This window comes from Myotis myotis, unplaced genomic scaffold (assembly GCF_014108235.1).
Source record: "Myotis myotis isolate mMyoMyo1 unplaced genomic scaffold, mMyoMyo1.p scaffold_m19_p_26, whole genome shotgun sequence".
NCBI classification, from domain to species: Eukaryota; Metazoa; Chordata; class Mammalia; order Chiroptera; family Vespertilionidae; genus Myotis; species Myotis myotis.
Window position 1 is genome coordinate 640226 of NW_023416331.1, and position 26488 is coordinate 666713.

Sequence of the window (26488 nt, forward strand, 5' to 3'; positions counted from 1 at the left end):
GATGTGGAGATGAGGGGGATAACCAGGACTCTGCCCTCCAGGAGGGTTTCGATGGGTTAGGGGCGGGCTGGGGTGGGACAACACTCTTAGAAGGAAAGCTGGGGACTGAAGAAGCAGACCCGGCCTGATCCCCCTCTCTCTCACCCGGCTAGTGATCGATGGCCCCCAGGACCTCCGGGTGGTGGCCGTGACGCCAACCACACTGGAGCTCAGCTGGCTGCGCCCCCAGGCCGAGGTGGACCGATTCGTGGTGTCCTACGTCAGTGCTGGCAACCAGAGGGTGCGGCTGGAAGTGCCCGCCGAGGCAGACGGGACACTGCTGACTGACCTGATGCCAGGCGTGGAGTACGTGGTGACCGTCACCGCGGAGCGGGGCCGGGCAGTGAGCTACCCGGCCTCTGTCAGGGCCAACACAGGTATGGCGCCAGGCGTCGGGAGGCCTGGTTTCTGAGTGTGGAGCCCCTGCCTTGGGAGCCCCCCAAACGGCTCGCAGCTCCCCTGGATGCACCTGGCAGGGCGCTGGCAGCACCAGGTCCCAGAGGCAGGCTGCCCCCCCTGGAGACAGCCGTGAGCAGGAGCTGCCGCCACCCTCTGAAAATGGGGAGGCCCTGTAGTGGTCAGACGTGTGGGGACTAGAATTAGGCAGCGCGGAGACCAGCCTCGGGTTGGCTTTAGGGCCGCGTTGGGGGTGAGGTCTCATGGCAGCAGCTCCCACTAACCTAAGGTCTCCTGACAGATGCCTGCACCTCTTTCCCTGTGGCAGAGGGACACCGCTTGCTGTGGCCCCCACTCTCCTCCCGCTCCCCGCTCCCCGTCTCTCCTTCAGATACGGCCCCGCCGCCCGCGGGCTTCTCTTCTCTCTAGGGCACCGCAGTGGCTGGAGGGCGAGGGGTGAGGGCCCTGGGACACTAACTCCGTTCTCTCTCTCTCGCTCTTTCCAGGTGGGGCTGGGGCCCGGGATCCGGCCTCGGCTCGGCTCCGGCGGGAGGGACAGGGCAGCGCGGGAGGAGGGCCGGGGGGGGGGGTGCCACTGACCGCTCCCCGCTTCCCCTTTCTGCCCGGCAGCCCCCGGCCACTACAGCTACCCGGAGGTGCGGCCCCCCGCCCCGCCCCCGCGGCCCCGGCCCGCCCCGCCCGCGCGCCCCCCGCGGCCGCCGGAGGAGAGGCGGGAGGAGCCTCGGCCGGACCCCGGCCGGTCCCCGCCCCCCCGGCCGTGGGGCAACCTGACGGCCGAGCTGGGCCGCTTCCGTGGCTCCGCGCAGGACCTGGAGCGCCACCTGCGGGCGCGCGGCTTCCCGCTGCGGGCCAACCAGACCTACGCGTCGGCGGCGCGCCGCATCCACGACTACCTGCAGCGGCGCCGCGCGCCCGCCGGCTCCCCCGCCCCGCCGGCCCCCCCGCCCACCGCCGGCCCCGACGCCGGCCCCTGGCGGCGAGACTCCCACCTGGGCATCTACGGCCTCTCGCCCGAAGGCGTCGACGGGGTGGCGGGGCCGCGCCACCCCAAGCCCGAGGTGCTGGGCAGCGCCGCCGACGGCTCGCTGCTCGTGTCCCTCGATGGGCTCCGCGGCCACTTCGAGCGCGTGGTGCTGCGCTGGCAGCCGCAGCCGCCGGCAGAAGGCCCCCGCGGGGAGCTGAGCGTGCCCGGCACCGCGCGCACCGTCAGCCTGCCCCGCCTCCGGCCCGGCACCACCTACCACGTGGAGGTCCACGGGGTGCGGGCCGGGCAGACCTCCAAGTCCTACGCCTTCATCACCACCACAGGTAGCGTCTGCCTGGGCGGTCCGCTTCCCGCCGCTCCTCCCGCTCCTGCTCAGACCGCCACCCCCAGCCCTTCTGCCCAAGCCCTCCCGGTCCAGCTCCCGGGTCCCCCGAGCAAAGCACCGCCCTCCCGTGTCCCTAAAACCGCCTCCGCCCCCAGGCCCTGGCAGACACCCAAGGCCAAGGACACCCAGCCTTCGGGCCCCGAGGCTCGGCTGCGCGGACTGCTGCTCCAGGCCACGGCAGGGGCAGTCGGTGGGCCGGCCGGGATGCCGGCAGGGCGGGCGGGCAGAGGGAGCCAGAGCTCCCGGCCGGACTCTCGCGGTGAGGGAGTCAGAAGACTGTGCTCAGTGGTTGCCGTTTCCCACAATTCGGCCTTGACCTCACAGGGCACCGCGGGCCTGCTGGGGGGCCTTAAGCCTGCGCACGGCTGTATGGGGGGGGGGACCCTCGGCGCCCGGCTCACCTCTGCGGGTCTCTCCACAGGAGCCGAGCGGGCACCGTGGCGGCGGGGAGGGTGGCGGACCTTTTCTTCCCCGTAGGGCCCAGATGCCGCTGAGCTGAAGGCCTCTCACTCCACTCACAGCCCGTTCTCCTCTGCACCCTCCCTCCTCACACCACCTTCCTCCTTTCTTCCAGGCTTCCGCTGCAGCACTAATGGAGGCCACAGCCACCGGGCGGGGTGCGGGGTGCTGGGTGCTGGGGGGGAGGGGCTGCTGGGGGAGGGGCTGGAGGTCCCAGGAGTCTGGGGGAGGGAGGCTTTGCTCCATTCAGTTTTTACCTGCAGGCCTGTCTGCTCAGGTGAGGGGGACAGGCGTGTCTGGGGGGCTGGCCGGCCTCTGGGGGGATGAGGCGGCCAGGAAGGTGTGTGGGCTCTTAGGGGCCAGAGGGCAGACCTGCCCGCTGGGCTTCATTTCCGGCTCTCATACTGGACTCTCCTGTTTTTCTTGCCCTGCCCTTCCCAGGGTCCTCCCCTTCCAGCCTCTTGGGGGCCACTGAGGAGCCTCCTCCTTCAGGCCCTTCAGCGACTCAAGGAGCCCAGGCGCCCGGCCTGCAGCAGCGCCCCCAGGAGCTGGGGGAGTTGCGAGTGCTGGGCAGAGACGAGACAGGGCGCCTCCGTGTGGCCTGGATGGCCCAGCCTGACACCTTTGCCCACTTCCAGCTGCGCCTCCGGGTGCCCAATGGGCCAGGGTCGCATGACCAACTACTGCCCGGGGATGTCCGGCAGGCACTGCTGCCCTCACCCCCTCCTGGAGCCCCCTATGAGCTGTCACTTCGTGGGGTGCCCCCTGAGGGCGAGCCCTCTGCCCCTCTCATCTACCAAGGCATTATGGGTACATTCTGGCTTCTGCTCAGACCTGGGTCCTGAGGTTGGGGGAGGCCTGGGCCCCCGCGGGACTCGGCGGGGGGGGGGGGGGGGAGGCAGGGTGGGAGTGGTGGGAGAAAACAGGCAGAGGAAAGGCGTTGAGGGGTCAGAGGCAAGAGGGATGGGTGAGCTGAGAACCGCGACCCCGTGGGCGGGAAGGGGCGTTCTCCAGGAAGAGAAAATGGGGGAAAGTCAGAGGGTGGGGCAGGGCTCTCCCTGCAGCTTTCTTTCCCTGAGTCCTGTTCCCACATCCTGGTCACTCCTCTGCCCCACCCCAGATCTCTCTGGGTGGGTGTGGGGAGGCCTCTGATGACATGACCCTCAACCCCCTCCTCCCCTGCTCTTCCCCACAGCCCCGCCCCCCTCACCGGGCAGGTTAGGATGGTGGCACTGGCCCTGTGGTCCCATCGTCCAGGTTCTCCTGGGGCTGGGGGTTCCTTGGGTCAGGGAGCACCGTAGCCAGCAGGCCTGCAGAGATGGGTGAGGTCTGCAGAGCTAGTGCAGGCCAGCGCCTGGGGTCCCCGGCTCTCACATGCCCCGCTTATGGGACCAGGAAAGCTGATTCTCCCCAAAGCTCCAGGTCCAGCTCAGGGAGAGAGGGAGACAGGGAGAGGCCGTGCAGGAGGCCTGAGGAGTCCTCAGACTGCCCTGCAGCAGCAGGGGGTTTCCAAACTCCCAGGAAGCACGGGGGCCTGAAACTGCCCCATGAACCTTGGTGTGGAGAGAAACTGGGACCTTTGTGAGGGGTGGGGAGCTTGAGGGGGACATGCCCCTTCTCGGGAAGGCTGGTCACAGCGGGCTCGGTGGGGACACGGAGTCTTCAAGGGAGGGAGGGAGCCGTCCGGCCTGGAGTGAGCTCGTGGGCAGATGGGAGGGGAGGAGACAGGATAAAGCGGTGGTTGAGTCTGCTTTGCTTTTACTCCCCTCCCCCTCTAGACAGCGACGGGGAAAAGCCCGGGAAGCCCTTGGCCCCACCGCGCCTGGGCGAGCTGACAGTGACCGACGTGACCTCCAGCTCCCTGCTCCTGCACTGGACGGTCCCGGAGGGCGAGTTCGACTCCTTCGTGATCCAGTACAAAGACAGGGACCAGCCCCGGGTGGTGCCTGTGGAGGGGCCCCAGCGCTCGGCCCTCATCACCAACTTGGATGTGGGCCGCAAGTACAAATTCCTCCTGTACGGCTTTGTGGGCAAGAAGAGGCACGGCCCCCTGGCGGCTGAAGCCAAGATCTGTAAGTGAGAGCAGTCACGCACATCACCCGCCTGCCCTGCCCTTGCAGGGTCCTCCAGCGTTCTCGGTGCTTTGGAAACTCCAGGAGGGCTTCCTGGAGGCAGAGGTCCCTGAGAGGAATCCTGAAGGGAAAACAGTCAGGCAGAGAGGCTGAGGAGGGCAGTGCAGACAGGGGGCAGTGCAGACAGGGAGGCAGGGTGAGCGATTCTGTAGGAGGGCCCGTGTCTGTTTCCTCGCTGGGCAGCAGGGCGCCTGGGCAGCTGAGGGTGCTGGTCTCATGTCTGACAGGAGCTTGGACCTTACTTCAGGGCCCTGGGGGCCTCTGAGGGTTTCAGTGGGGAGAGACACGATTCTACATGTATCTTACAAGGTACACGGAGGCCCTGGGGAGGGTACCTGGAGAAGTGAGCTCCGTGGGAGCCGGCAAGAAATGGCAGTGCCTGGTGGGGCGGGCAGTGAGTCTGGATGCGGGAGGTGAAGGATGCGAGGGGCTCAGGCGCCCGGCTTTCTGGGTCAGGCAGTCCCGTCCCTGAGGCAGGGGGCAGAGGTGAGGAACAGCAGCGGGCGCTTCGCGCCTCCCAAGCATTTGCTGAGGTCACATGTGCTCCGGAGGCGCTGGGTGACTGGCACCCCATCCTCAAGCAGCCCGGGCGGGAGGCGTGCCCATGCTATAGACCGGAGAGTGGAGGCACAGAGAGGGCACTCAAGCAGCAAGCGAGAGCCTGGGGCTATGCTCCTGCCCTCATGACTGTGGGCAGTGGAGGGGAGACCTGAAGAGGGGGTGTGGGGGTTATCAGTGCCAGTGGGCAGGAGCAGGGGTGAGCCCGTGAGAACCCAGGGACGGCCAGCACTCTGGGCACCACAGAGAGAGAGCCCACAGGGCAGCCCGAGGGGTGACTTGGAAGAGGGCAGAGCCCCGAGAGAGCCGTCCTAGATCCAAAGGAGGGTGTGGCCAGACATGTCACATTCAGAGCTACAGTGTCCACAGGACTTCACAGTTCCGCCTCAGCACCGCCCTGGGCAGAGCTGGGGGTGGGGGGGAGCTCAGCACTGCCCTGGGGAGAGCTGGGGGGAGGCTCAGCACTGCCCTGGGGAGAGCTGGGGGGTGGGGGGCTCAGCACTGCCCTGGGGAGAGCTGGGGGGGGGGTGCTCAGCACTGCTCTGGGGAGAGCTGGGGGTGGGGCTCAGCACTGCCCTGGGGAGAGCTGGGGGGGGCTCAGCACTGCTCTGGGGAGAGCTGGGGGGTGGGGGGCTCAGCACTGCCCTGGGGAGAGCTGGGGGGGGGGGGCTCAGCACTGCCCTGGGGAGAGCTGGGGGGGGCTCAGCACTGCCCTGGGGAGAGCTGGGGGGTGGGGGGCTCAGCACTGCCCTGGGGAGAGCTGGGGGGGGCTCAGCACTGCTCTGGGGAGAGCTGGGGGGGGGGCTCAGCACTGCCCTGGGCAGAGCTGCGGGGAGGCTCAGCACTGCCCTGGGGAGAGCTGGGGGGGGGGGGGGCTCAGCACTGCCCTGGGGAGAGCTGGGGGGAGGCTCAGCACTGCCCTGGGGAGAGCTGGGGGGGGGGTGCTCAGCACTGCCCTGGGGAGAGAGCTGGGGGGAGGCTCAGCACTGCCCTGGGGAGAGCTGGGGGGGGTGCTCAGCACTGCCCTGGGGAGAGCTGGGGGGAGGCTCAGCACTGCTCTGGGGAGAGGCTGGGGGGTGGGGGGCTCAGCACTGCTCTGGGGAGAGCTGGGGGGGGCTCAGCACTGCTCTGGGGAGAGCTGGGGGGGGGGCTCAGCACTGCTCTGGGGAGAGCTGGGGGGGGGGGGCTCAGCACTGCCCTGGGCAGAGCTGCGGGGAGGCTCAGCACTGCCCTGGGGAGAGCTGGGGGGGGGGGGGGCTCAGCACTGCTCTGGGGAGAGCTGGGGGGGGTGCTCAGCACTGCCCTGGGAGAGCTGGGGGGGGTGCTCAGCACTGCCCTGGGGAGAGCTGGGGGGGGGGGGCTCAGCACTGCCCTGGGGAGAGCTGGGGTGGGGGCTCAGCACTGCCCTGGGGAGAGCTGGGGGGGGGGGGCTCAGCACTGCCCTGGGAGGGGCGGGCTCAGCACTGCCCTGGGGAGAGCTGGGGGGTGGGGGGGGCTCAGCACTGCCCTGGGGAGAGCTGGGGGGGGGGGTGCTCAGCACTGCCCTGGGGAGAGCTGGGGGGTGGGGTGGGGGGCTCAGCACTGCTCTGGGGAGAGCTGGGGGGTGGGCGGTGCTCAGCACTGCCCTGGGGAGAGCTGGGTGGGGGCTCAGCACTGCCCTGGGGAGAGCTGGGGTAGGGGGCTCAGCACTGCTCTGGGGAGAGCTGGGGGCTGGAAGTCGGGCAGGGCTACCACCAGGGTAGACCTCTCTTTCTGGAATCTGTGCTGGGAACAGAGCGTGGGGGGGGGGGGTAGTAGGGGCAGGAGAGGAGGATGTAGGGCCCAGGGCACGGTGTGGGAGGCTCTCCCACATCCATTCGCTCCACGAATGGTGCCCACCCCCCCGAGAACCCAGCTAGTGAATAGTAGTGAAGCTGGAAGCAGGGGGCAGCCCTGCAGCACCCCCTTGGTCATGAGACGGGCAAAGCGCTCCCAGGCCCCCTCGCCTCTGAGGCCCCTTGTTCAGGAGAAGGTGCCCTTCCTCCCGGTGGGCACAGCCCGTGGCGGCACACAGCTTGGCAGGCGGAGGGTGGCTGGACCTGCCCGTCAGTGTGCCCCCATCAGGGAGCCTCCTGCACAGCCTCACGCAGCCTCTCCTCTGTGTCCCCCATTCTCTGTGCTCCCTCCCCCAGTGCCTCGGAGCGATCCCAGCCCAGAGACCCTGCCCCGCCTGGGCACGCTGTGGGTGACGGAGCCCACCCCACACTCGCTGCGCCTCTCCTGGACGGTCCCCGAGGGCCACTTCGACTCCTTCGTGGTTCAGTACAGGGACAGGGATGGGCGGCCCCAGGTGGTGCCCGTGGAAGGGCCAGAGCGCTCCGTCACTGTCTCCCCCCTGGACGCCGACCACAAGTACAGATTCACTCTGTTTGGGGTTGCCAACAAGAAGCGGCACGGCCCCCTCTCAGCTGAGGGCACCACTGGTGAGGGCAGCACCTGCGCCCGCGACCCTCCCAGCCCCCCTTCCACACACTCCCCTCAGCCAGGCCCCGCGGGGCCTCCCCGGAAGGCTGGCTCCAGACCCTGCCCCTCTCCCCACCCCCCCCACCCCCACCCCCACCCCGCACTGCTGGGCCGTCCAACCCTCCGCTGCTCCCCAGGCCCAGGGGATGTGTCAGACCCTGGCTTGCCAGACGCGCCAGGAGGTCAGCACTCCCACGTACCCAGTCTGACCCTCCAGGGGTGACAGCCGTCCACACCCCGGCTGCCCCTTCAGCCCGGGCTGGGTCTCTAACTTACAGCCCCAGAGAGGACAGAGGAGCCCCGCCCAGAGCCCCCTGAGCAGCCGCTGCTGGGGGAGCTGACAGTGACTGGCGCCACCCCAGACGCCCTGCGCCTGTCCTGGACCGTGGCCCGGGGCCGCTTCTCCTCGTTCGTGATCCAGTACAAGGACGCACAGGGGCAGCCCCGGGCAGTGCCTGTCAAGGGAGAGGAGAGCACGGCCACCATCGCCGGCCTGGAACCCGGCCGGAAGTATAAAATGACCCTCTACGGCCTCCATGGCCGGCAGCGTGTGGGGCCTGTGTCTGTGGTGGCCACCACGGGTGAGTCAGGGCTGCAGCCCCCCCACCCCCCGGCCCCACCCCAGCCCCATCCTCTGAGCGGAACCAGGGATGTGGCCCAGGGCCCTACACACCTCCCTCCCCTTCTTTTTCTCAGCTCCAGTTCCGCCAAGCCTCTGCCTCTTCTCTCCCACATCCCAGGGCTCCCCCCCTGCCCGGGTGGCCCTGCTTCTACCTGCAAGAACAGCCCCCTCTCCCAGCCGAGCACATCCCTCCTCCTGCCCCTGCCCACCTGGTCCTCAGCCACTGTTCTTGCCCTGGGTGTGGGCAGGGCCTCCCCTTCCGGGACCTGCTTGGGCCCTGTCTCTGAGCTTTCACTTCTGCCCACACCCTGACGCCCCTGCTGCTCTGTTCAGAGCTGGCAGATCCAAGGGACGAGAGCACCGCCCTGCCTGCCAGCATGGGGAGGACGCCGCCCTGACCCCCAGCCAGCCTGGAGCGGGGGAGGGCCACTCGCCCCCAGCAGGTTCCACATGCCCAGCCTCCCCAGGCGGCGCATTTCTGTGGTTGGGAGCCTCATGGTTGGGGCATGGCTTTTGACCCCAGCTCTCCCATATGACCTCTGGGACCCTGTGCAGGTTACTGAGGGTCTGTGCCTCCGCTTTCTCACCTGTCAGGTGGGGATGCTAACGGGAGCTGCTCACACAGTGGTAGGGTCCATCCCGCACGCAGAACAGTGCGAGCAACTGAGACCAAGTCTCGGGGCAGCTGCTCCATCTCCCTGACGCTCTGACTTGCCAGTATCCTTTCCCCGCTCCTCGTCCATGCCTTCCCCGTCCTCACCTGGGTCCCCATTCTTGCCTCCTCCCTCCTGCATCTACCTCCCCGAAGTGTTCCCCCTGGACTGGGCGTGGGTCACAGAAGGGCTGACTGCCCTTGTCCATTCTCCCCAGTCCATGGAGCCCCAGCAAAGACCTAAGGGCAGCTGACATGGGTCAGTGCCCTGGGGCTGCAATTCTAGACACAACCAGGGGAGAGCAGGGCATTCCCCACTCCAAATCTCTCACTTTTGCCTCAAGTCCTGCCTAGCAACTCATTCCTGAGGGTCAAAGGGGAGGGAGGGCAGGGCCCCTGGGAGCCCTCAGCCAGGGCACATTCCATCTCTTGCCTGCTCCTGGGTGGGCCGGGGCAGCACTGGGCCTGCAGGAGCGGAAAGGGAGATGGCAGGTGGGAGAGGCTCACTGCCCCTTAGTACATGATGTCAACACTGGCGGTGACCTTGGGGACAGACCGAGGGTGTCTTCCCAACCAGCTCCTTTCTCAGACACGAGGGACCCAGCCCACAGCCCCACCAGCGAGTTGTCAGCACTGCGGGGTGGGAGCCGGGGGACCTCAGCCTGGCTCAGGGCCCAGCCACTGGGTGGCTCACAAGGCCACACAAACCACTGGCCTACAGCTCGAGAGAGTGTTTGCCGGATGGGCCCGATCACCATGTTTCACGTCACCAGCAAAGCACGTCGCGCTTACAGCCTGTCCCCATCTGTTTTCTCAGCCGCCCAGGAGGTAGTGGAGGAGACCCCGAGATCCACAGAACCCAGCACTGAGGCCCCACAGCCTCGCCAGGAGCCCCTGCTGGGGGAGCTGACGGTGACAGGATCCTCCCCGGACTCGCTGAGCCTGTCCTGGACCGTCCCCCGGGGCCAGTTTGACCACTTCCTGGTCCAGTACAAGAACGGGGACGGGCAGCCCAAGGCAGTCCGGGTGCCGGGACACGAGGACGGGGTCACCATCTCGGGCCTGGAGCCGGACCACAAGTACAAGATGCACCTGTATGGCTTCCACGACGGCCAGCGCCAGGGCCCCGCCTCTGCCACCGGGGTGACAGGTGAGTGGGTGGTGGGAGCCCCGGGGGGACCTGCGGGAGATGACACTCGTGATGGCTGAGGGGGCGCAGGGGCACCTCTGCTCGAGGCTGAGCCGTGGTGCCCTTGTGCCTCCCCTGGGCTCCCTGAGCACCAGCGGGGCCCTGGGCAGAGAAGGGCCCCTGGGCTGTGCGGGGGCTGCGGCCACAGCCGACCCCAGGGCACCGGGCATGTCAGTGAGGCTGCCCCGAGGGGCTCCCTGAAGTGACCAGGGCCCGGCCATGACCAGGGCTTGGGAGGAGACCCGGACATCTCCATGGAGCCTGCCTTACCCGCCCTGTGTCTGTGCTTCTCAGCTGCAGAGGAGGAGACCGCCAGCCCCGCAGAACCCAGCACGGAGGCCCCAGAGCCCCCCGAGGAGCCCCTGTTGGGGGAGCTGACGGTGACGGGATCCTCCCCGGACTCGCTGAGCCTGTCCTGGACCGTCCCCCGGGGCCACTTCGACGCCTTCACCGTCCAGTACAAGGACAGGGACGGGCGGCCCCAGGTGGTGCGTGTCGGGGGTGAGGAGAGCGAGGTCACCGTGCGGGGCCTGGAGCCGGGGCGCAAGTACAAGATGCACCTGTACGGCCTGCACGGGGGGCGGCGCGTGGGCCCCGCGTCCACCCTGGGCCTGACCGGTGAGTGGGGCGGGGCCGCAGGGCAGGGAGGAGGGCCCTGGAAGACTCTCCCTTTGTTACCATCTTCGTGGAAACACCGGTTTTACCCCCCTGATCCCCCTCAGGCTCCGCCGCTGGCCTGGGGTCTGGTAGAGGGTGAGGCTGGGGCAGTGGGGCTGGGGCTGGAGAGTCGCTTCCCCCACAGGGGCCTCTGGCCGCACCTCACAGCCAAGGGATCGGACACTTCCTTAGAACTTGCGGGAGGGAGTCCTACCCGCATCCCTGGTCTTCCCCACCTGCTGGGCCTCAGGGGCGACTGGAGCCCTGACAGGCTGGGAGGTGCTCAGAGAGCAGCGTCTTGCCAGCGCCCCAACCTCATGGTTCAGACAGCACCAGACTTAGGACTGCAGTGGGTCAGCCAGATGGGGCACCCTGAGCCCAGCCGCGGGAGTTCATGGGTCGACCTTGAACTTGGCAGAGAGACAAGGTCTTATCCTAATGGGGCTCCTGGTCGTGGGAAGACAGGCTGTGAACCGACAGAACAGGCAGAGGGGGGTGGATACGACAGGAAGCCCTGGGTCAGGCCAGGCCTGTGCTGTGAGGCCTAGGAGCCTGTCCACGGCCCCCCCAGGGCAGCTGAGGCCTGCGCTCAGGCAGGTGTGGGCATGGTGACAGCACGATAGGACGGAGAGTGTGTCACATCCACGACGCCACAGCTGGTGCAAAGGCCTGGGAACTGGGAGCACGGGGCACCCGAGAGAGTTTGGATGAAGTGCTCTGAGTGGGTGACAGTCCCGAGAAGGGGTGCAGAGGTGGGCAGCTCAGGCAGCAGGGCTCCTCCGGGCGCACAGGGTTGTGCAGCTTTAAGTAAGACCGACTCCATCACCATGCGTTTCTGGTCCCGTCTGGACGCTGTGCAAAGGGATGGGAGGGAGGGAGGGGGGAGCACAGGTGAGAGGTGGAGGTGGCCCAGGCCAGGAGGTTGGGCTGCAGGTGTGTGGGGCGGGGAGATGGGAGAGAAGTTCAGAGAGAGTGAGGCCCGGGGCAGCTGAGGACGGAGGAGGGAGCAGGCCAGGAAGACTGCAGGTTTCTGGTCGGGTCTGAGCTGTTTGGGAGCAAAGTCCTGAGCCAAAGCGAGTGAGATGCCACCCAGGCCCAGTGGCGGGAGCCCCGGGCACAGGGACCTCGGGGCCCGTGTTCAGAGGAGAGCAGAGCCTGTGCTGAGGGGGAGTCGCAGAGGTGCTGGTGGGGTCGGGGAGGCGGGTGCTTGGGGAGGGGGTCGAAGGTTTGCTGGTGGGTGGTGGGGAGATGGGGGAGGAAGGCTGACTGTGAGGGGTTGAAGGAGACATTAGAGGGACCAGAAAGAATTGGAGTTGGAGCCGCTGTGGACGGCAGATTCGGGTCCTTATTGCCTTATGTTTGCAATGGACCCTGTGTGTGCTGCGCTGAGGGCTGAGGAGACCTCACCTGTCCCCCATGTCTCTGTCCAGCTCGTCCAGCTCCCGACTACGAAGCTGTGACCACCCAAGTCCCACCCACCACGACCCCTGAGCCTCCTGTGAAGCCCCTACTGGGGGAGCTGACGGTGACGGGATCCTCCCCGGACTCGCTGAGCCTGTCCTGGACCGTCCCCCAGGGCCAGTTTGACCACTTCCTGGTCCAGTACAAGAACGGGGACGGGCAGCCCAAGGCGGTCCGGGTGCCAGGACACGAGGACGGGGTCACCATCTCGGGCCTGGAGCCGGACCACAAGTACAAGATGCACCTGTATGGCTTCCACGACGGCCAGCGCCAGGGCCCCGCCTCTGCCACCGGGGTGACAGGTGAGTGGGTGGTGGGAACCCCGGGGGGACCTGCGGGAGATGACACTCGTGATGGCTGAGGGGGCGCAGGGGCACCTCTGCTCGAGGCTGAGCCGTGGTGCCCTTGTGCCTCCCCTGGGCTCCCTGAGCACCAGCGGGGCCCTGGGCAGAGAAGGGCCCCTGGGCTGTGCGGGGGCTGCGGCCACAGCTGACCCGAGGCTCCGGGCATGTCAGTGAGGCTGCCCCGAGGGGCTCCCTGAAGTGACCAGGGCCCGGCCATGACCAGGGCTTGGGAGGAGACCCGGACATCTCCATGGAGCCTGCCTTACCCGCCCTGTGTCTGTGCTTCTCAGCTGCAGAGGAGGAGACCCCCAGCCCCGCAGAACCCAGCACGGAGGCCCCAGAGCCCCCCGAGGAGCCCCTGTTGGGGGAGCTGACGGTGACGGGATCCTCCCCGGACTCGCTGAGCCTGTCCTGGACCGTCCCCCGGGGCCACTTCGACGCCTTCACCGTCCAGTACAAGGACAGGGACGGGCGGCCCCAGGTGGTGCGTGTCGGGGGTGAGGAGAGCGAGGTCACCGTGCGGGGCCTGGAGCCGGGGCGCAAGTACAAGATGCACCTGTACGGCCTGCACGGGGGGCGGCGCGTGGGCCCCGCGTCCACCCTGGGCCTGACCGGTGAGTGGGGCGGGGCCGCAGGGCAGGGAGGAGGGCCCTGGAAGACTCTCCCTTTGTTACCATCTTCGTGGAAACACCGGTTTTACCCCCCTAACCCCCCTCAGGCTCCGCCGCTGGCCTGGGGTCTGGTAGAGGGTGAGGCTGGGGCAGTGGGGCTGGGGCTGGAGAGTCGCTTCCCCCACAGGGGCCTCTGGCCGCACCTCACAGCCAAGGGATCGGACACTTCCTTAGAACTTGTGGGAGGGAGTCCTACCCGTATCCCTGGTCCTTCCCACAGGCTGGGCCTCGGCGGGGACTGGAGCCCTGACAGGCTGGGAGGTGCTCAGAGAGCAGCGTCTTGCCAGCGCCCCAACCTCATGGTTCAGACAGCACCAGACTTAGGACTGCAGTGGGTCAGCCAGATGGGGCACCTTGAGCCCAGCCGCGGGAGTTCATGGGTCGACCTTGAACTTGGCAGAGAGACAAGGTCTTATCCTAATGGGGCTCCTGGTCGTGGGAAGACAGGCTGTGAACCGACAGAACAGGCAGAGGGGGGTGGATACGACAGGAAGCCCTGGGTCAGGCCAGGCCTGTGCTGTGAGGCCTAGGAGCCTGTCCACGGCCCCCCCAGGGCAGCTGAGGCCTGCGCTCAGGCAGGTGTGGGCATGGTGACAGCACGATAGGACGGAGAGTGTGTCACATCCACGACGCCACAGCTGGTGCAAAGGCCTGGGAACTGGGAGCACGGGGCACCCGAGAGAGTTTGGATGAAGTGCTCTGAGTGGGGGAAAGTCCCGAGAAGGGGTGCAGAGTGGGCAGCTCAGGCAGCAGGGCTCCTCCGGGCGCACAGGGTTGTGCAGCTTTAAGTAAGACCGACTCCATCACCGTGCGTTTCTGGTCCCATCTGGACGCTGCGCAGAGGGATGGGAGGGAGGCAAGAAAAGCAGGAGGGAGGGGGGAGCACAGGTGAGAGGTGGGGGTGGCCCAGGCCAGGAGGTTGGGCTGCAGGTGTGTGGGGCGGGGAGATGGGAGAGAAGTTCAGAGAGAGTGAGGCCCGGGGCAGCTGAGGACGGAGGAGGGAGCAGGCCAGGAAGACTGCAGGTTTCTGGTCGGGTCTGAGCTGTTTGGGAGCAAAGTCCTGAGCCAAAGCGAGTGAGATGCCACCCAGGCCCAGTGGCGGGAGCCCCGGGCACAGGGACCTCGGGGCCCGTGTTCAGAGGAGAGCAGAGCCTGTGCTGAGGGGGAGTCGCAGAGGTGCTGGTGGGGTCGGGGAGGCGGGTGCTTGGGGAGGGGGTCGAAGGTTTGCTGGTGGGTGGTGGGGAGATGGGGGAGGAAGGCTGACTGTGAGGGGTTGAAGGAGACATTAGAGGGACCAGAAAGAATTGGAGTTGGAGCCGCTGTGGACGGCAGATTCGGGTCCTTATTGCCTTATGTTTGCAATGGACCCTGTGTGTGCTGCGCTGAGGGCTGAGGAGACCTCACCTGTCCCCCATGTCTCTGTCCAGCTCGTCCAGCTCCCGACTACGAAGCTGTGACCACCCAAGTCCCACCCACCACGACCCCTGAGCCTCCTGTGAAGCCCCTGCTGGGGGAGCTGACGGTGACGGGATCCTCCCCGGACTCGCTGAGCCTGTCCTGGACCGTCCCCCAGGGCCAGTTTGACCACTTCCTGGTCCAGTACAAGAACGGGGACGGGCAGCCCAAGGTGGTCCGGGTGCCGGGACACGAGGATGGGGTCACCATCTCGGGCCTGGAGCCGGACCACAAGTACAAGATGCACCTGTATGGCTTCCACGACGGCCAGCGCCAGGGCCCCGCCTCTGCCACCGGGGTGACAGGTGAGTGGGTGGTGGGAGCCCCGGGGGGACCTGCGGGAGATGACACTCGTGATGGCTGAGGGGGCGCAGGGGCACCTCTGCTCGAGGCTGAGCCGTGGTGCCCTTGTGCCTCCCCTGGGCTCCCTGAGCACCAGCGGGGCCCTGGGCAGAGAAGGGCCCCTGGGCTGTGCGGGGGCTGCGGCCACAGCTGACCCGAGGCTCCGGGCATGTCAGTGAGGCTGCCCCGAGGGGCTCCCTGAAGTGACCAGGGCCCGGCCATGACCAGGGCTTGGGAGGAGACCCGGACATCTCCATGGGGCCTGCCTTACCCGCCCTGTGTCTGTGCTTCTCAGCTGCAGAGGAGGAGACCCCCAGCCCTGCAGAACCCAGCACGGAGGCCCCAGAGCCCCCCGAGGAGCCCCTGCTGGGGGAGCTGACGGTGACAGGATCCTCCCCGGACTCGCTGAGCCTGTCCTGGACCGTCCCCCGGGGCCACTTCGACGCCTTCACCGTCCAGTACAAGGACAGGGACGGGCGGCCCCAGGTGGTGCGTGTCGGGGGTGAGGAGAGCGAGGTCACCGTGCGGGGCCTGGAGCCGGGGCGCAAGTACAAGATGCACCTGTACGGCCTGCACGGGGGGCGGCGCGTGGGCCCCGCGTCCACCCTGGGCCTGACTGGTGAGTGGGGCAGGTTCGTTTTCCTCCCACTGGTGCCCCAGCCTCTCTGTGGTGGTGGCTGTCCTTGCCGTGGCCCCACCATCTTGAGGTAGAGGAGGAGGAGCAGTTCATAGGGACTGAGCTGCCACTAGCTGCACAGCCTTGGACCAGTTTTAAGCATCGGTGCCCCTCTTTCCTCGCCTGTAAGACGGGAACCGTGCCCACCTCACAGGGTGCAGGGAGCTGGCAGCAGAAAGCCCGCAGGAGGCCTGGCACGTGGAGAGCCTGCTGTCAGCGGCTGCCTCTGGGCTGTTACACCCTCCTCTGCCCCTTGGCTGCTTCCCGGGCCAGAGTGCGTGAGGCCCGGGCCCCACCACTGGGGCGGAAGCTCTCACCCCCGTGAGCGCCTTTGCACCAGGAGAAGCCTCCTGGCTGCCTGGCCACCGCACAGGACCCAGCCTGGCACCTCCTCTCCGACAGCACAAAGGCCGTGGCCCCCGGTGGCCTCTGGGACCCTCCTGCTGACCTGCCCAGCGTGGGCCCAGCGAGGAGTGTCCCCTGGCCTCCTGTTGGCTGAAGGAACGATACACAGTTCTGAAAACCACTGTTCCTCTCGGGAACAAGCAGGGTTGAAAGCAGAGGAACTGAGAGGTTTGAACCAGGCTGATGTCCACAGAGCCCACCCTCACCATGACGTGGTTGGCTTAGTTTCCAGAACCTTCCACTCCTGGCTTCTTTTCTTTATTCGGCACTGAGAGTAGAGAGGGGAAAGCTAGCCTGAGTTACTGTCCTGCACGTAGCAGGGTGGAGGCCGTGCCAGGCCCAGGCGCGGCAGGTTTCTTGGGGTGACCCTGCCCTGGGCAGCCAGGCAGGCTCTGGTCCCTGGGAAGGGTGGCCGGCTGGGCGCTGAGGAGGGGCGGCAGAGCACATCGAGTTCTGGAATCTACCAGCTGATTTGCGTTCCGGCCTCGGGACTGAACTGTGAGGGCGCAGGGCGATCCCTGTCCGAGCAGGCGGGTGCTGGCGGCGCTGACCGAGGGCACGTGCGGTGCAGCAGGAGAAAGGCGCGTGGCGAGTTAGAGCATTTCTACATTGGGAACGTGTTATGCCCAGTGCAGCCTCGGGATTGCATCCCCGGCGGCGGGAATAACCCACCTTCCCAGTTAAGCCGAACCACCAGCGAGGCTTGAGGCGAGGGCCAGTCCCTTTCTCGTGGAAAGAAGCACAGAGAGAAGCGAGCGGAGCCGAGGCCGTGAAATGAAGCGCGCCCCTGCCCTCCCCACTCTGGCCCATCTCTCCCCAAGGCCTCGTTTTTATTTTATTTTTAATATATTTTTATTGATTTCAGAGAGGGAGGGAGAGGGAGGGAGGGATAGAAACATCAGTGATGAGAGACAGTCATGGATTGGCTGCCCCCTACACGTCTCTACGGGGATCGAACCCCGACCTCCTGGTTCATCGGTTGACGCTCAACCACGCGTTAACTTAGCCAGCGTGTGGTGACCCCCTGGTGCGGGGGCACGGCCAGGGCTCCTGCTGCTGAGCCCCGTGCCAGGCCAGCGGGGGAGACCGCACGGGCACAGGCCGTCCGCCCGCGGTGCCACATGACAAGCGCGGGGAGCCAGCCGCGCCCGGGAGGCGAGTGATGGGAAGGTGGTGGGAGGGCCCAGCTGAGGAAGGAGGACCAGCACATGCCACCCAGGCCCTTGGAGACGGCACTTGGGGCAGAGGGAAGGACCGGCGAGGAATGTTCCGGAATTGGGGGGGTGCGAGGTGGACGTGCAGCCTGGAGGCCGCCGTCAGGGCGTGGCTTTGCTCTGGAGGCGGTGGGCGCCTCTGACCGCCTGCTAACACTGGGAGCGGCGGAGGGTGAGGGCGAGGCAGGCGACCTCGGGGCGGTCCGGTGGGGTGGTCCGTGAGAGCGGGCGCTGCCTGGCGAAGGCGGCGGAGTGGGCGAGCAGCGGCAGCCTCCCCAGGCAGTGCCCACAGGACTTGCTCCCGGGCCTGGCGGGGTTGGAGGTGCGGTGGGCAGGCCGAGGGCCAGCAGCTGAGGGCTGGGCTCGGTGCGGACGGCGGAGGGTGCTGAGCAAACAGTCCAGGCGGCAGGGCCGCTAAGGCCTCTCCCAGGCCTCAGTGACGGCGGGCAGCCCCCAAAGCCCCAGGGCCTGGAAGAACGGGCCCATCAGAGTTTGATTCCGACCACCTCGCGGGCACCATGAGGGCAGTGGACGTGATCACCACTCGGGGGAGGAGGGCTTACCTAACAGCTGCCTCCACTCTCTCAGCTCCAGCACCGGGAGCCGCTCCTGCAGCCACCGAGCCGCCCCTGGGGCCGCGCCTGGGGGTGCTGACTGTGACCGGCGTGACCCCCCGCTCCGTGGGCCTCGCGTGGACCGTCCCCGAGGGCCAGTTTGACTCCTTCGTGGTCCAGTACGAGGACAGCGATGGGCAGCTCCAGGTGGTGCCTGTGGCCGCAGACCAGCGTGAGGCCACCGTCCCCGGCCTGGAGCCCGCTCGCGGATACAGGATGCTCGTCTATGGGCTCCACGGCGGGCAGCGCCTGGGCCCGCTCTCTGTGGGAGCTGTGACAGGTGAGTGAGGCCAGGCAGGCCCCAGCCATGGCTTTCCAGAGCCCCCACACCATCTCTCTCAGGTCCTGCCCCTGCCTCCCTCTGCAGGCTGGGCCTTGCCCTCCCCCCCAGCCCCATGGCCTGTCTCCCTCTCACCTGCCCCACTTCCAGGGCAGATGCCCCTCTCCCTCTCTCAGTGTCTAGCTGTGTCCTCCACTCTCTTCACACGCCCTTTGCGATTTGGACATGGCTGCCGCCTCCCCTGCCGCCCACTTTGTTGGCATTAAGTGGCAGTCACCCCTGAATCTTGTCACAGGAAGTGGACAGGATTCAAGTGGACACCTCCCCCCGCAGCCCCTCTAGAAGTGGCCCCCGTGCTTGGCGCCCAGGCCTTCCTGCCCTCATGACTTCCTGGACTGGTTTCCACCATGTGTGTGCCAGGGTGTCTGCAATGTGTGTGCACTGTTTTAAAATCCGTAAAATAGCCCTAGCCAATGTTGCTCAGTGGATAGAGCGCCGGCCTGCAGACTGAAGGGTCCTGGGTTCGATTCAGGTCAAGGGCACATGCCCAGGTTGCAGGCTCAATCCCCAGTGTGGGGCGTGCAGGAGGCAGCTGATCAATGATTCTCTCTCATCATTGATGTATCTAACTCTCTCTCCTTCTCCCTTCCTCTCTGAAAGCAATAAGAATATTTATTTTAAAACACCGTAAAATAAGCCCTGGCCGGTGTGGCTCTGCTGGTTGGCGCATCCTGTGCACCTCAGGGCTGTGGATTTGATTCCTAGTCAGGGCACATGCCCAGGCTGTGAGTTCGATCCCTCGTTGGGTGCAAGCAGGAGGCAGCCAATCGATGTTTCTCTCTCACATCAATGTTTCTCTCTCCCTCTCCCTTCCTCTCTCTCTCTTTCTCTCTCTCTTGTAAATGGGAAACATATCCTCAGGTGAGGATTAAGAAATAAATAAAAGTAAAAACTGTAAAATAAGATGCATGGAATTACAAAGGAAAACAATGATGTCAATATACAGTTATCAAAATGTTTTTAAATTCAAATGTAAGGTTTAGGAGTGCAGGGGCTTCCTTACCCGCCCGTTAAATAAGGAGGCGTAGGCGCCTGTGGACGTGCCGGCCGGCGTGCCGTGGTTGGGCAGGAGCTCTCAGGTGATGTGAGGACAGTCACGGGTGCTGCTGGACCACCATTGTCCACGTAAGGAATGTTCAGACCTGTTGAGAGTTTTGTGAGTTTATCTGAACCAAACAGATGACAATTGCTGGGAAGCAGAATCTCAACGAATTGAGAAAATGCCCCGGAAAATGGCACTTCTGCACCCTGCTTTATACATTATGATCAGAAGAGGAGCCGTAAGTGGGCGACATGAAATCCACTGGTGCCGGTGAGGGGGGCGGGGAAAGCGAATGGGGGACACCTCTGGGATTGGATAGGGAGTGAAATGATAGACACATGCTGCTTCCACACAGGTGGTGCAGACAGTTAGTGCGACGCCCGCTCTGGTGCGGTGGCTGTGCTTTGAGGGGTCCAAAGGAAGCAGGGAAATTGCTTTGTGCCTGTGAAGGCACGTTTATCAGCTGTGTTATCCTAGATGCAAAAGGACAATAGACGGCTCAGTTAAGGTGCAGATGGACCTGTGTCAGGGGAGAGACTGACCTAGGATATCCACCCACCATGAGCTCCTCAGGTCAGCACGCGGCTCCGTTTTGTCGCCACCGTGGCTGCTTCCTGTGTCCGCTGGAGGGAAATGCACCGCTCAGATAGAGGCAGTCACAGTGCGGCGGTGGCTGATCCCGCCTCAGGCCCCTCCCTGGCCCTGGGAGCCCGGAGCCCTGGGGGGCAGTTGTCCCTCAGAGCACTCAGCCCTGTTCTCTGTCCTCCCCCACCCAGCTCCCCTCCCGCCAGCTCCAGCCACAGAGTCCCCCCAGGAGCCACGCCTGGGGGAGCTGACGGTGACAGATGTGACCCCGAGCTCCGTGGGCCTCTCGTGGACGGTTCCTGCGGGTGAATTCGACGCCTTCGTGGTCCAGTACAAGGACAGGGACGGGCAGCTCCGGGTGGTGCCTGTGGCCGCAGACCAGCGCGCGGTCACTGTTCCCGGCCTGGAGCCCGACAGGAAGTACAGGTTCCTGCTCTTTGGGATCCAGGAAGGGAAGCGACGCAGCCCCATTTCTGTGGAGGCAAAGACAGGTGAGAGGGACCCCCTGAAACTAGCCGAGGCCCCTCTTCACCCTCCTGGTCTCCTGTCCTGCCACCAGGCCCCCCTTTGTGCTCCTGTTTCACTGGACAAGCCCCCCACCCGCCCAGGCCCCTGACAGCCAGGCCGGACTTCCCCGTCTTCTCACAACCCTACGCCTGTGAAGGGGAGGCCCTAACCCCCTCCAGGACGTGGGGCCTGGGACAGGTGCTGGGAGGGGAGAAAGAAGCAGAGCCCCGCCTCCCTGCCCGGGGGCCTCAGCCCGGGGGTCTGGCCATCTCCCCTCCGACTCTCACCCGAGTTCTCACCCTGTTGGCTCAGGCCCATGGGTCCCATATCTGCCCGCAGGACCTCTGGCCCCCTCTCGGAGCCTGGAGACGGGACCCCAGGAGCCCAGGGCTGGCGGCCTAGCTGCCTCTTTCCTGGGTTCGGTCTGGGCCCCCCTTGCCCCAGGGGCTCTCTGTTGCCAGAAAACTCCAGTAGCAACAACGTGGTCAGCGTCCTTGCCATCTGGGAGGCAGCACACCAGCTCCTCCCAGGCCTCAGGGTGGCTTCCTGCTCCCACACCAGATCGGTCCCCTGTCTGAGCTCCCCGTCTTCTCCCCGACCATCACTCGGGGCAGCCCCTCCACCAGGGCCTGTGAGGGTCACCTTCATCCTCACATTGTGCACCCCCCGCCCCCCGTCAGGGGTCCTGGGCCCTTTGATGCCCCCAGAGGCCAGGCAATCAGCGAGAGCGGCTCCTTGGTAAGAGGAGAGAAACGCCATGCCTGCCAGCCTGATCAGTGGGAAGAGCCAGGCAGCACGGGGAGTCAGATGGGCAGCATCAGGGGCCCTTGCCCAGAGCTGCCTGGGGACAGAGCCCCTCCTGGCGCAAGTGGGCGGAGGCGCAGGCAGCGGGATGGTGTGGGGGGAGGGAGAGGTGGGGGACGCATTGCTCATCTGGGCAGTTCTGGGTTTGCACTCCACGAGAGGCCTGAAGGAGTCACTCTGGAACATAAACGCAGAACCGTCCTCTCTGCCAGCGGCCCACGGTGACGCCAGCCCGCAGGCCCCGCCCCGCCTCGGGGAGCTGCGGGTGACAGATCCCACCCCAGACTCCCTGCGCCTCTCCTGGACGGTCCCCGAGGGCCACTTCGACTCCTTCGTGGTCCAGTTCAAGGACAGGGACGGGCCCCGGATGGTGCCTGTGGGTGGCCACGAGCGCTCGGTCACCATCACCCCCCTGGACAGCGGCCGCACGTACAGATTTCTCCTCTACGGCCTCCTGGGCAAGAGACGCCACGGCCCCCTCAGCGCGGACGGCACCACAGGTGAGGCCGCTGCCGCTGCCCTGGCTGCCGGGAAGGTGCCTGGCTCCCCGCACGCCGGGCTGCCGCTGCTCGTCCTGCTGCTGCCTTCCCCGTTGTGACCTGGTCCCAGCCGCTGGGGCTGGGATCAGTCCCGCCTTCTCCCGGCCTAAGCCCATGGCACCAGCCCTTGGCGACTCAGCCCTGGCAGAGCCAGTCTCCGGGCCTCTTGCTCCTGCCCTTCGAGGTCATCCAGCCTTCCCGATGCCTCAGCCGGCTCCTCCGTGTCTCCCTCTCAGAGGCGCAGGGCGCTGTGAGTGTCGCTGGAACAAAGGGCCCCCCAAAACCCCGTCTGGGGGCGGAGCTGCAGGTGACCAGTGTGACACCGGACTCCGTGGGCCTCGCATGGACCGTCCCCGAGGGCCAGTTTGACTCCTTCGTGGTCCAGTACAAGGACAGGGAGGGGCGGCCACAGGTGCTGCCTGTGGAGGGCGGCCTCAGGGAGGCCAGGGTCTGGGGCCTGGACGCCGCCCGCAGGTACAAGCTGCTGCTCTACGGGCTGCACCAGGGCAGGCGCGTGGGGCCGCTCTCGACCTTCGCTGTGACAGGTGAGTGTGGCTGCCCAACAGACCGTCCCGCCTCCCGCCAGGCTCTCCCCGTCTCCCAGTCTCCGGCAGCACTGGGGCCGCAGGAGCGGAAAGGGAGATGGCAGGTGGGAGAGGCTCACTGCCCCTTAGTACATGATGTCAACACTGGCGGTGACCTTGGGGACAGACCGAGGGTGTCTTCCCGACCAGCTCCTTTCTCAGACACGAGGGACCCAGCCCACTGCCCCACCAGCGAGTTGTCCGCACTGCGGGGTGGGAGCCGGGGGACCTCAGCCTGGCTCAGGGCCCAGCCACTGGGTGGCTCACAAGGCCACACAAACCACTGGCCTACAGCTCGAGAGAGTGTTTGCCGGATGGGCCCGATCACCATATTTCATGTCACCAGCAAAGCACGTCGCCCTTACAGCCTGTCCCCCATCTGTTTTCTCAGCCGCCCAGGAGGTAGTGGAGGAGACCCCGAGATCCACAGAACCCAGCACCGAGGCCCCACAGCCTCGCCAGGAGCCCCTGCTGGGGGAGCTGACGGTGACGGGATCCTCCCCGGACTCGCTGAGCCTGTCCTGGACCGTCCCCCAGGGCCAGTTTGACCACTTCCTGGTCCAGTACAAGAACGGGGACGGGCAGCCCAAGGCGGTCCGGGTGCCGGGACACGAGGATGGGGTCACCATCTCGGGCCTGGAGCCGGACCACAAGTACAAGATGCACCTGTATGGCTTCCATGACGGCCAGCGCCAGGGCCCCGCCTCTGCCACCGGGGTGACAGGTGAGTGGGTGGTGGGAGCCCCGGGGGGACCTGCGGGAGATGACACTCGTGATGGCTGAGGGGGCGCAGGGGCCCCTCTGCTCGAGGCTGAGCCGTGGTGCCCTTGTGCCTCCCCTGGGCTCCCTGAGCACCAGCGGGGCCCTGGGCAGAGAAGGGCCCCTGGGCTGTGCGGGGGCTGCGGCCACAGCCGACCCCGAGGCTCCGGGCATGTCAGTGAAGCTGCCCCGAGGGGCTCCCTGAAGTGACCAGGGCCCGGCCATGACCAGGGCTTGGGAGGAGACCCGGACATCTCCATGGAGCCTGCCTTACCCGCCCTGTGTCTGTGCTTCTCAGCTGCAGAGGAGGAGACCGCCAGCCCCGCAGAACCCAGCACGGAGGCCCCAGAGCCCCCCGAGGAGCCCCTGTTGGGGGAGCTGACGGTGATGGGATCCTCCCCGGACTCGCTGAGCCTGTCCTGGACCGTCCCCCGGGGCCACTTCGACGCCTTCACCGTCCAGTACAAGGACAGAGAAGGGCGGCCCCAGGTGGTGCGTGTCGGGGGTGAGGAGAGCGAGGTCACCGTGCGGGGCCTGGAGCCGGGGCGCAAGTACAAGATGCACCTGTACGGCCTGCACGGGGGGCGGCGCGTGGGCCCCGCGTCCACCCTGGGCCTGACCGGTGAGTGGGGCGGGGCCGCAGGGCAGGGAGGAGGGCCCTGGAAGACTCTCCCTTTGTTACCATCTTCGTGGAAACACCGGTTTTACCCCCTGACCCCCTTCAGGCTCCGCCGCTGGCCTGGGGTCTGGTAGAGGGTGAGGCTGGGGCAGGGGGGCTGGGACTGGAGAGTCGCTTCCCCCACAGGGGCCTCTGGCCGCACCTCACAGCCAAGGGATCGGACACTCCTTAGAACTTGCGGGAGGGAGTCCTGCCCGCATCCCTGGTCTTCCCCACCTGCTGGGCCTCAGGGGCGACTGGAGCCCTGACAGGCTGGGAGGTGCTCAGAGAGCAGCGTCTTGCCAGCGCCCCAACCTCATGGTTCAGACATCACCAGACTTAGGACTGCAGTGGGTCAGCCAGATGGGGCACCATGAGCCCAGCCACGGGAGTTCACAGGTCGACCTTGAACTTGGCAGAGAGACAAGGTCTTATCCTAATGGGGCTCCTGGTCGTGGGAAGACAGGCTGTGAACCGACAGAACAGGCAAAGGGGGGTGGATACGACAGGAAGCCCTGGGTCAGGCCAGGCCTGGGCTGTGAGGCCTAGGAGCCTGTCCACGGCCCCCCCAGGGCAGCTGAGGCCTGCGCTCAGGCAGGTGTGGGCATGGTGACAGCACGATAGGACGGAGAGTGTGTCACATCCACGACGCCACAGCTGGTGCAAAGGCCTGGGAACTGGGAGCACGGGGCACCCGAGAGGGTTTGGATGAAGTGCTCTGAGTGGGGGACAGTCCCGAGAAGGGGTGCAGAGTGGGCAGCTCAGGCAGCAGGGCTCCTCCGGGCGCACAGGGTTGTGCAGCTTTAAGTAAGACCGACTCCATCACCGTGCGTTTCTGGTCCCGTCTGGACGCTGCGCAGAGGGATGGGAGGGAGGCAGGGACAACAGGAGGGAGGGGGGAGCACAGGTGAGAGGTGGGGGTGGCCCAGGCCAGGTGGTTGGGCTGCAGGTGTGTGGGGCGGGGAGATGGGAGAGAAGTTCAGAGAGAGTGAGGCCCGGGGCAGCTGAGGACGGAGGAGGGAGCAGGCCAGGAAGACTGCAGGTTTCTGGTCGGGTCTGAGCTGTTTGGGAGCAAAGTCCTGAGCCAAAGCGAGTGAGATGCCACCCAGGCCCAGTGGCAGGAGCCCCGGGCACAGGGACCTCGGGGCCCGTGTTCAGAGGAGAGCAGAGCCTGTGCTGAGGGGGAGTCGCAGAGGTGCTGGTGGGGTCTGGGAGGCGGGTGCTTGGGGAGGGGGTCGAAGGTTTGCTGGTGGGTGGTGGGGAGATGGGGGAGGAAGGCTGACTGTGAGGGGTTGAAGGAGACATTAGAGGGACCAGAAAGAATTGGAGTTGGAGCCGCTGTGGACGGCAGATTCGGGTCCTTATTGCCTTATGTTTGCAATGGACCCTGTGTGTGCTGCGCTGAGGGCTGAGGAGACCTCACCTGTCCCCCATGTCTCTGTCCAGCTCGTCCAGCTCCCGACTACGAAGCTGTGACCACCCAAGTCCCCCCCACCACGACCCCTGAGCCTCCTGTGAAGCCCCTGCTGGGGGAGCTGACGGTGACGGGATCCTCCCCGGACTCGCTGAGCCTGTCCTGGACCGTCCCCCAGGGCCAGTTTGACCACTTCCTGGTCCAGTACAAGAACGGGGACGGGCAGCCCAAGGCGGTCCGGGTGCCAGGACACGAGGACGGGGTCACCATCTCGGGCCTGGAGCCGGACCACAAGTACAAGATGCACCTGTATGGCTTCCATGACGGCCAGCGCCAGGGCCCCGCCTCTGCCACCGGGGTGACAGGTGAGTGGGTGGTGGGAACCCCGGGGGGACCTGCGGGAGATGACACTCGTGATGGCTGAGGGGGCGCAGGGGCCCCTCTGCTCGAGGCTGAGCCGTGGTGCCCTTGTGCCTCCCCTGGGCTCCCTGAGCACCAGCGGGGCCCTGGGCAGAGAAGGGCTCCTGGGCTGTGCGGGGGCTGCGGCCACAGCCGACCCCAAGGCTCCAGGCATGTCAGTGAGGCTGCCCCGAGGGGCTCCCTGAAGTGACCAGGGCCCGGCCATGACCAGGGCTTGGGAGGAGACCCGGACATCTCCATGGAGCCTGCCTTACCCGCCCTGTGTCTGTGCTTCTCAGCTGCAGAGGAGGAGACCGCCAGCCCCGCAGAACCCAGCACGGAGGCCCCAGAGCCCCCCGAGGAGCCCCTGCTGGGGGAGCTGACGGTGACGGGATCCTCCCCGGACTCGCTGAGCCTGTCCTGGACCGTCCCCCGGGGCCACTTCGACGCCTTCACCGTCCAGTACAAGGACAGGGACGGGCGGCCCCAGGTGGTGCGTGTCGGGGGTGAGGAGAGCGAGGTCATCGTGCAGGGCCTGGAGCCGGGGCGCAAGTACAAGATGCACCTGTACGGCCTGCACGGGGGGCGGCGCGTGGGCCCCGCGTCCACCCTGGGCCTGACCGGTGAGTGGCAGCTGAAGGGTCCCAGGGTTGGGCTCTGGCAAGGTCTCAATACAGTGGGGTCTCGACTAACGAGTTTTTTGAGATACCAGCTGTCTCTCTGCCGATTTTTTGTATTGAGTTGATAGAGTAATTTGAGTTAACGAGCTCCTTAACGATCTCGGTCTTGGAACGAATTAAACTCGTAAGTCAAGGCCCCACTGTACTGTGGTCTCAGATTCTCTTCCAGTTCAGACCATAACCTCTGCCCTCTGACCCATACCCTGTCCACTGAGCAGCTCAGGAGACGTGTGGTCGGGGGGCAGGAAGCAGGTGTCAGGGCAGGGCCCGGCCGTCTGAGAGGCCCTTGGGTGCTGAGGCTTCAAGTGAAAAACGCCATGGCCGTGTGGCTCTCCGCTGGGCCTGGAGCTCGGGAAAGAGCTCTTTGGGGGCGGTTGGGATATAGGCCTTGACATATG

General features: G+C 66.3%; 1 protein-coding gene across 1 annotated transcript in view; it reads left to right on the plus strand.

Annotated features, from left to right (window-relative positions):
- The window catches only part of TNXB (tenascin XB), an 80290-nt gene that overhangs the window by 22578 nt on the left and 31224 nt on the right, over positions 1-26488 (plus strand). The window contains exons 6-24 of the mRNA XM_036356443.1: positions 153-416; positions 2727-3095; positions 4064-4357; positions 7147-7437; positions 7756-8058; positions 9569-9901; positions 10235-10558; positions 12028-12360; positions 12693-13016; positions 14501-14833; positions 15166-15489; positions 17754-18059; positions 19938-20237; positions 21252-21557; positions 21833-22141; positions 22572-22904; positions 23238-23561; positions 25044-25376; positions 25710-26033. Coding sequence (XP_036212336.1) covers positions 153-416; positions 2727-3095; positions 4064-4357; positions 7147-7437; positions 7756-8058; positions 9569-9901; positions 10235-10558; positions 12028-12360; positions 12693-13016; positions 14501-14833; positions 15166-15489; positions 17754-18059; positions 19938-20237; positions 21252-21557; positions 21833-22141; positions 22572-22904; positions 23238-23561; positions 25044-25376; positions 25710-26033 — 6027 coding nt within the window. The remainder of the gene's footprint in view (positions 1-152; positions 417-2726; positions 3096-4063; positions 4358-7146; positions 7438-7755; positions 8059-9568; positions 9902-10234; positions 10559-12027; positions 12361-12692; positions 13017-14500; positions 14834-15165; positions 15490-17753; positions 18060-19937; positions 20238-21251; positions 21558-21832; positions 22142-22571; positions 22905-23237; positions 23562-25043; positions 25377-25709; positions 26034-26488) is intronic.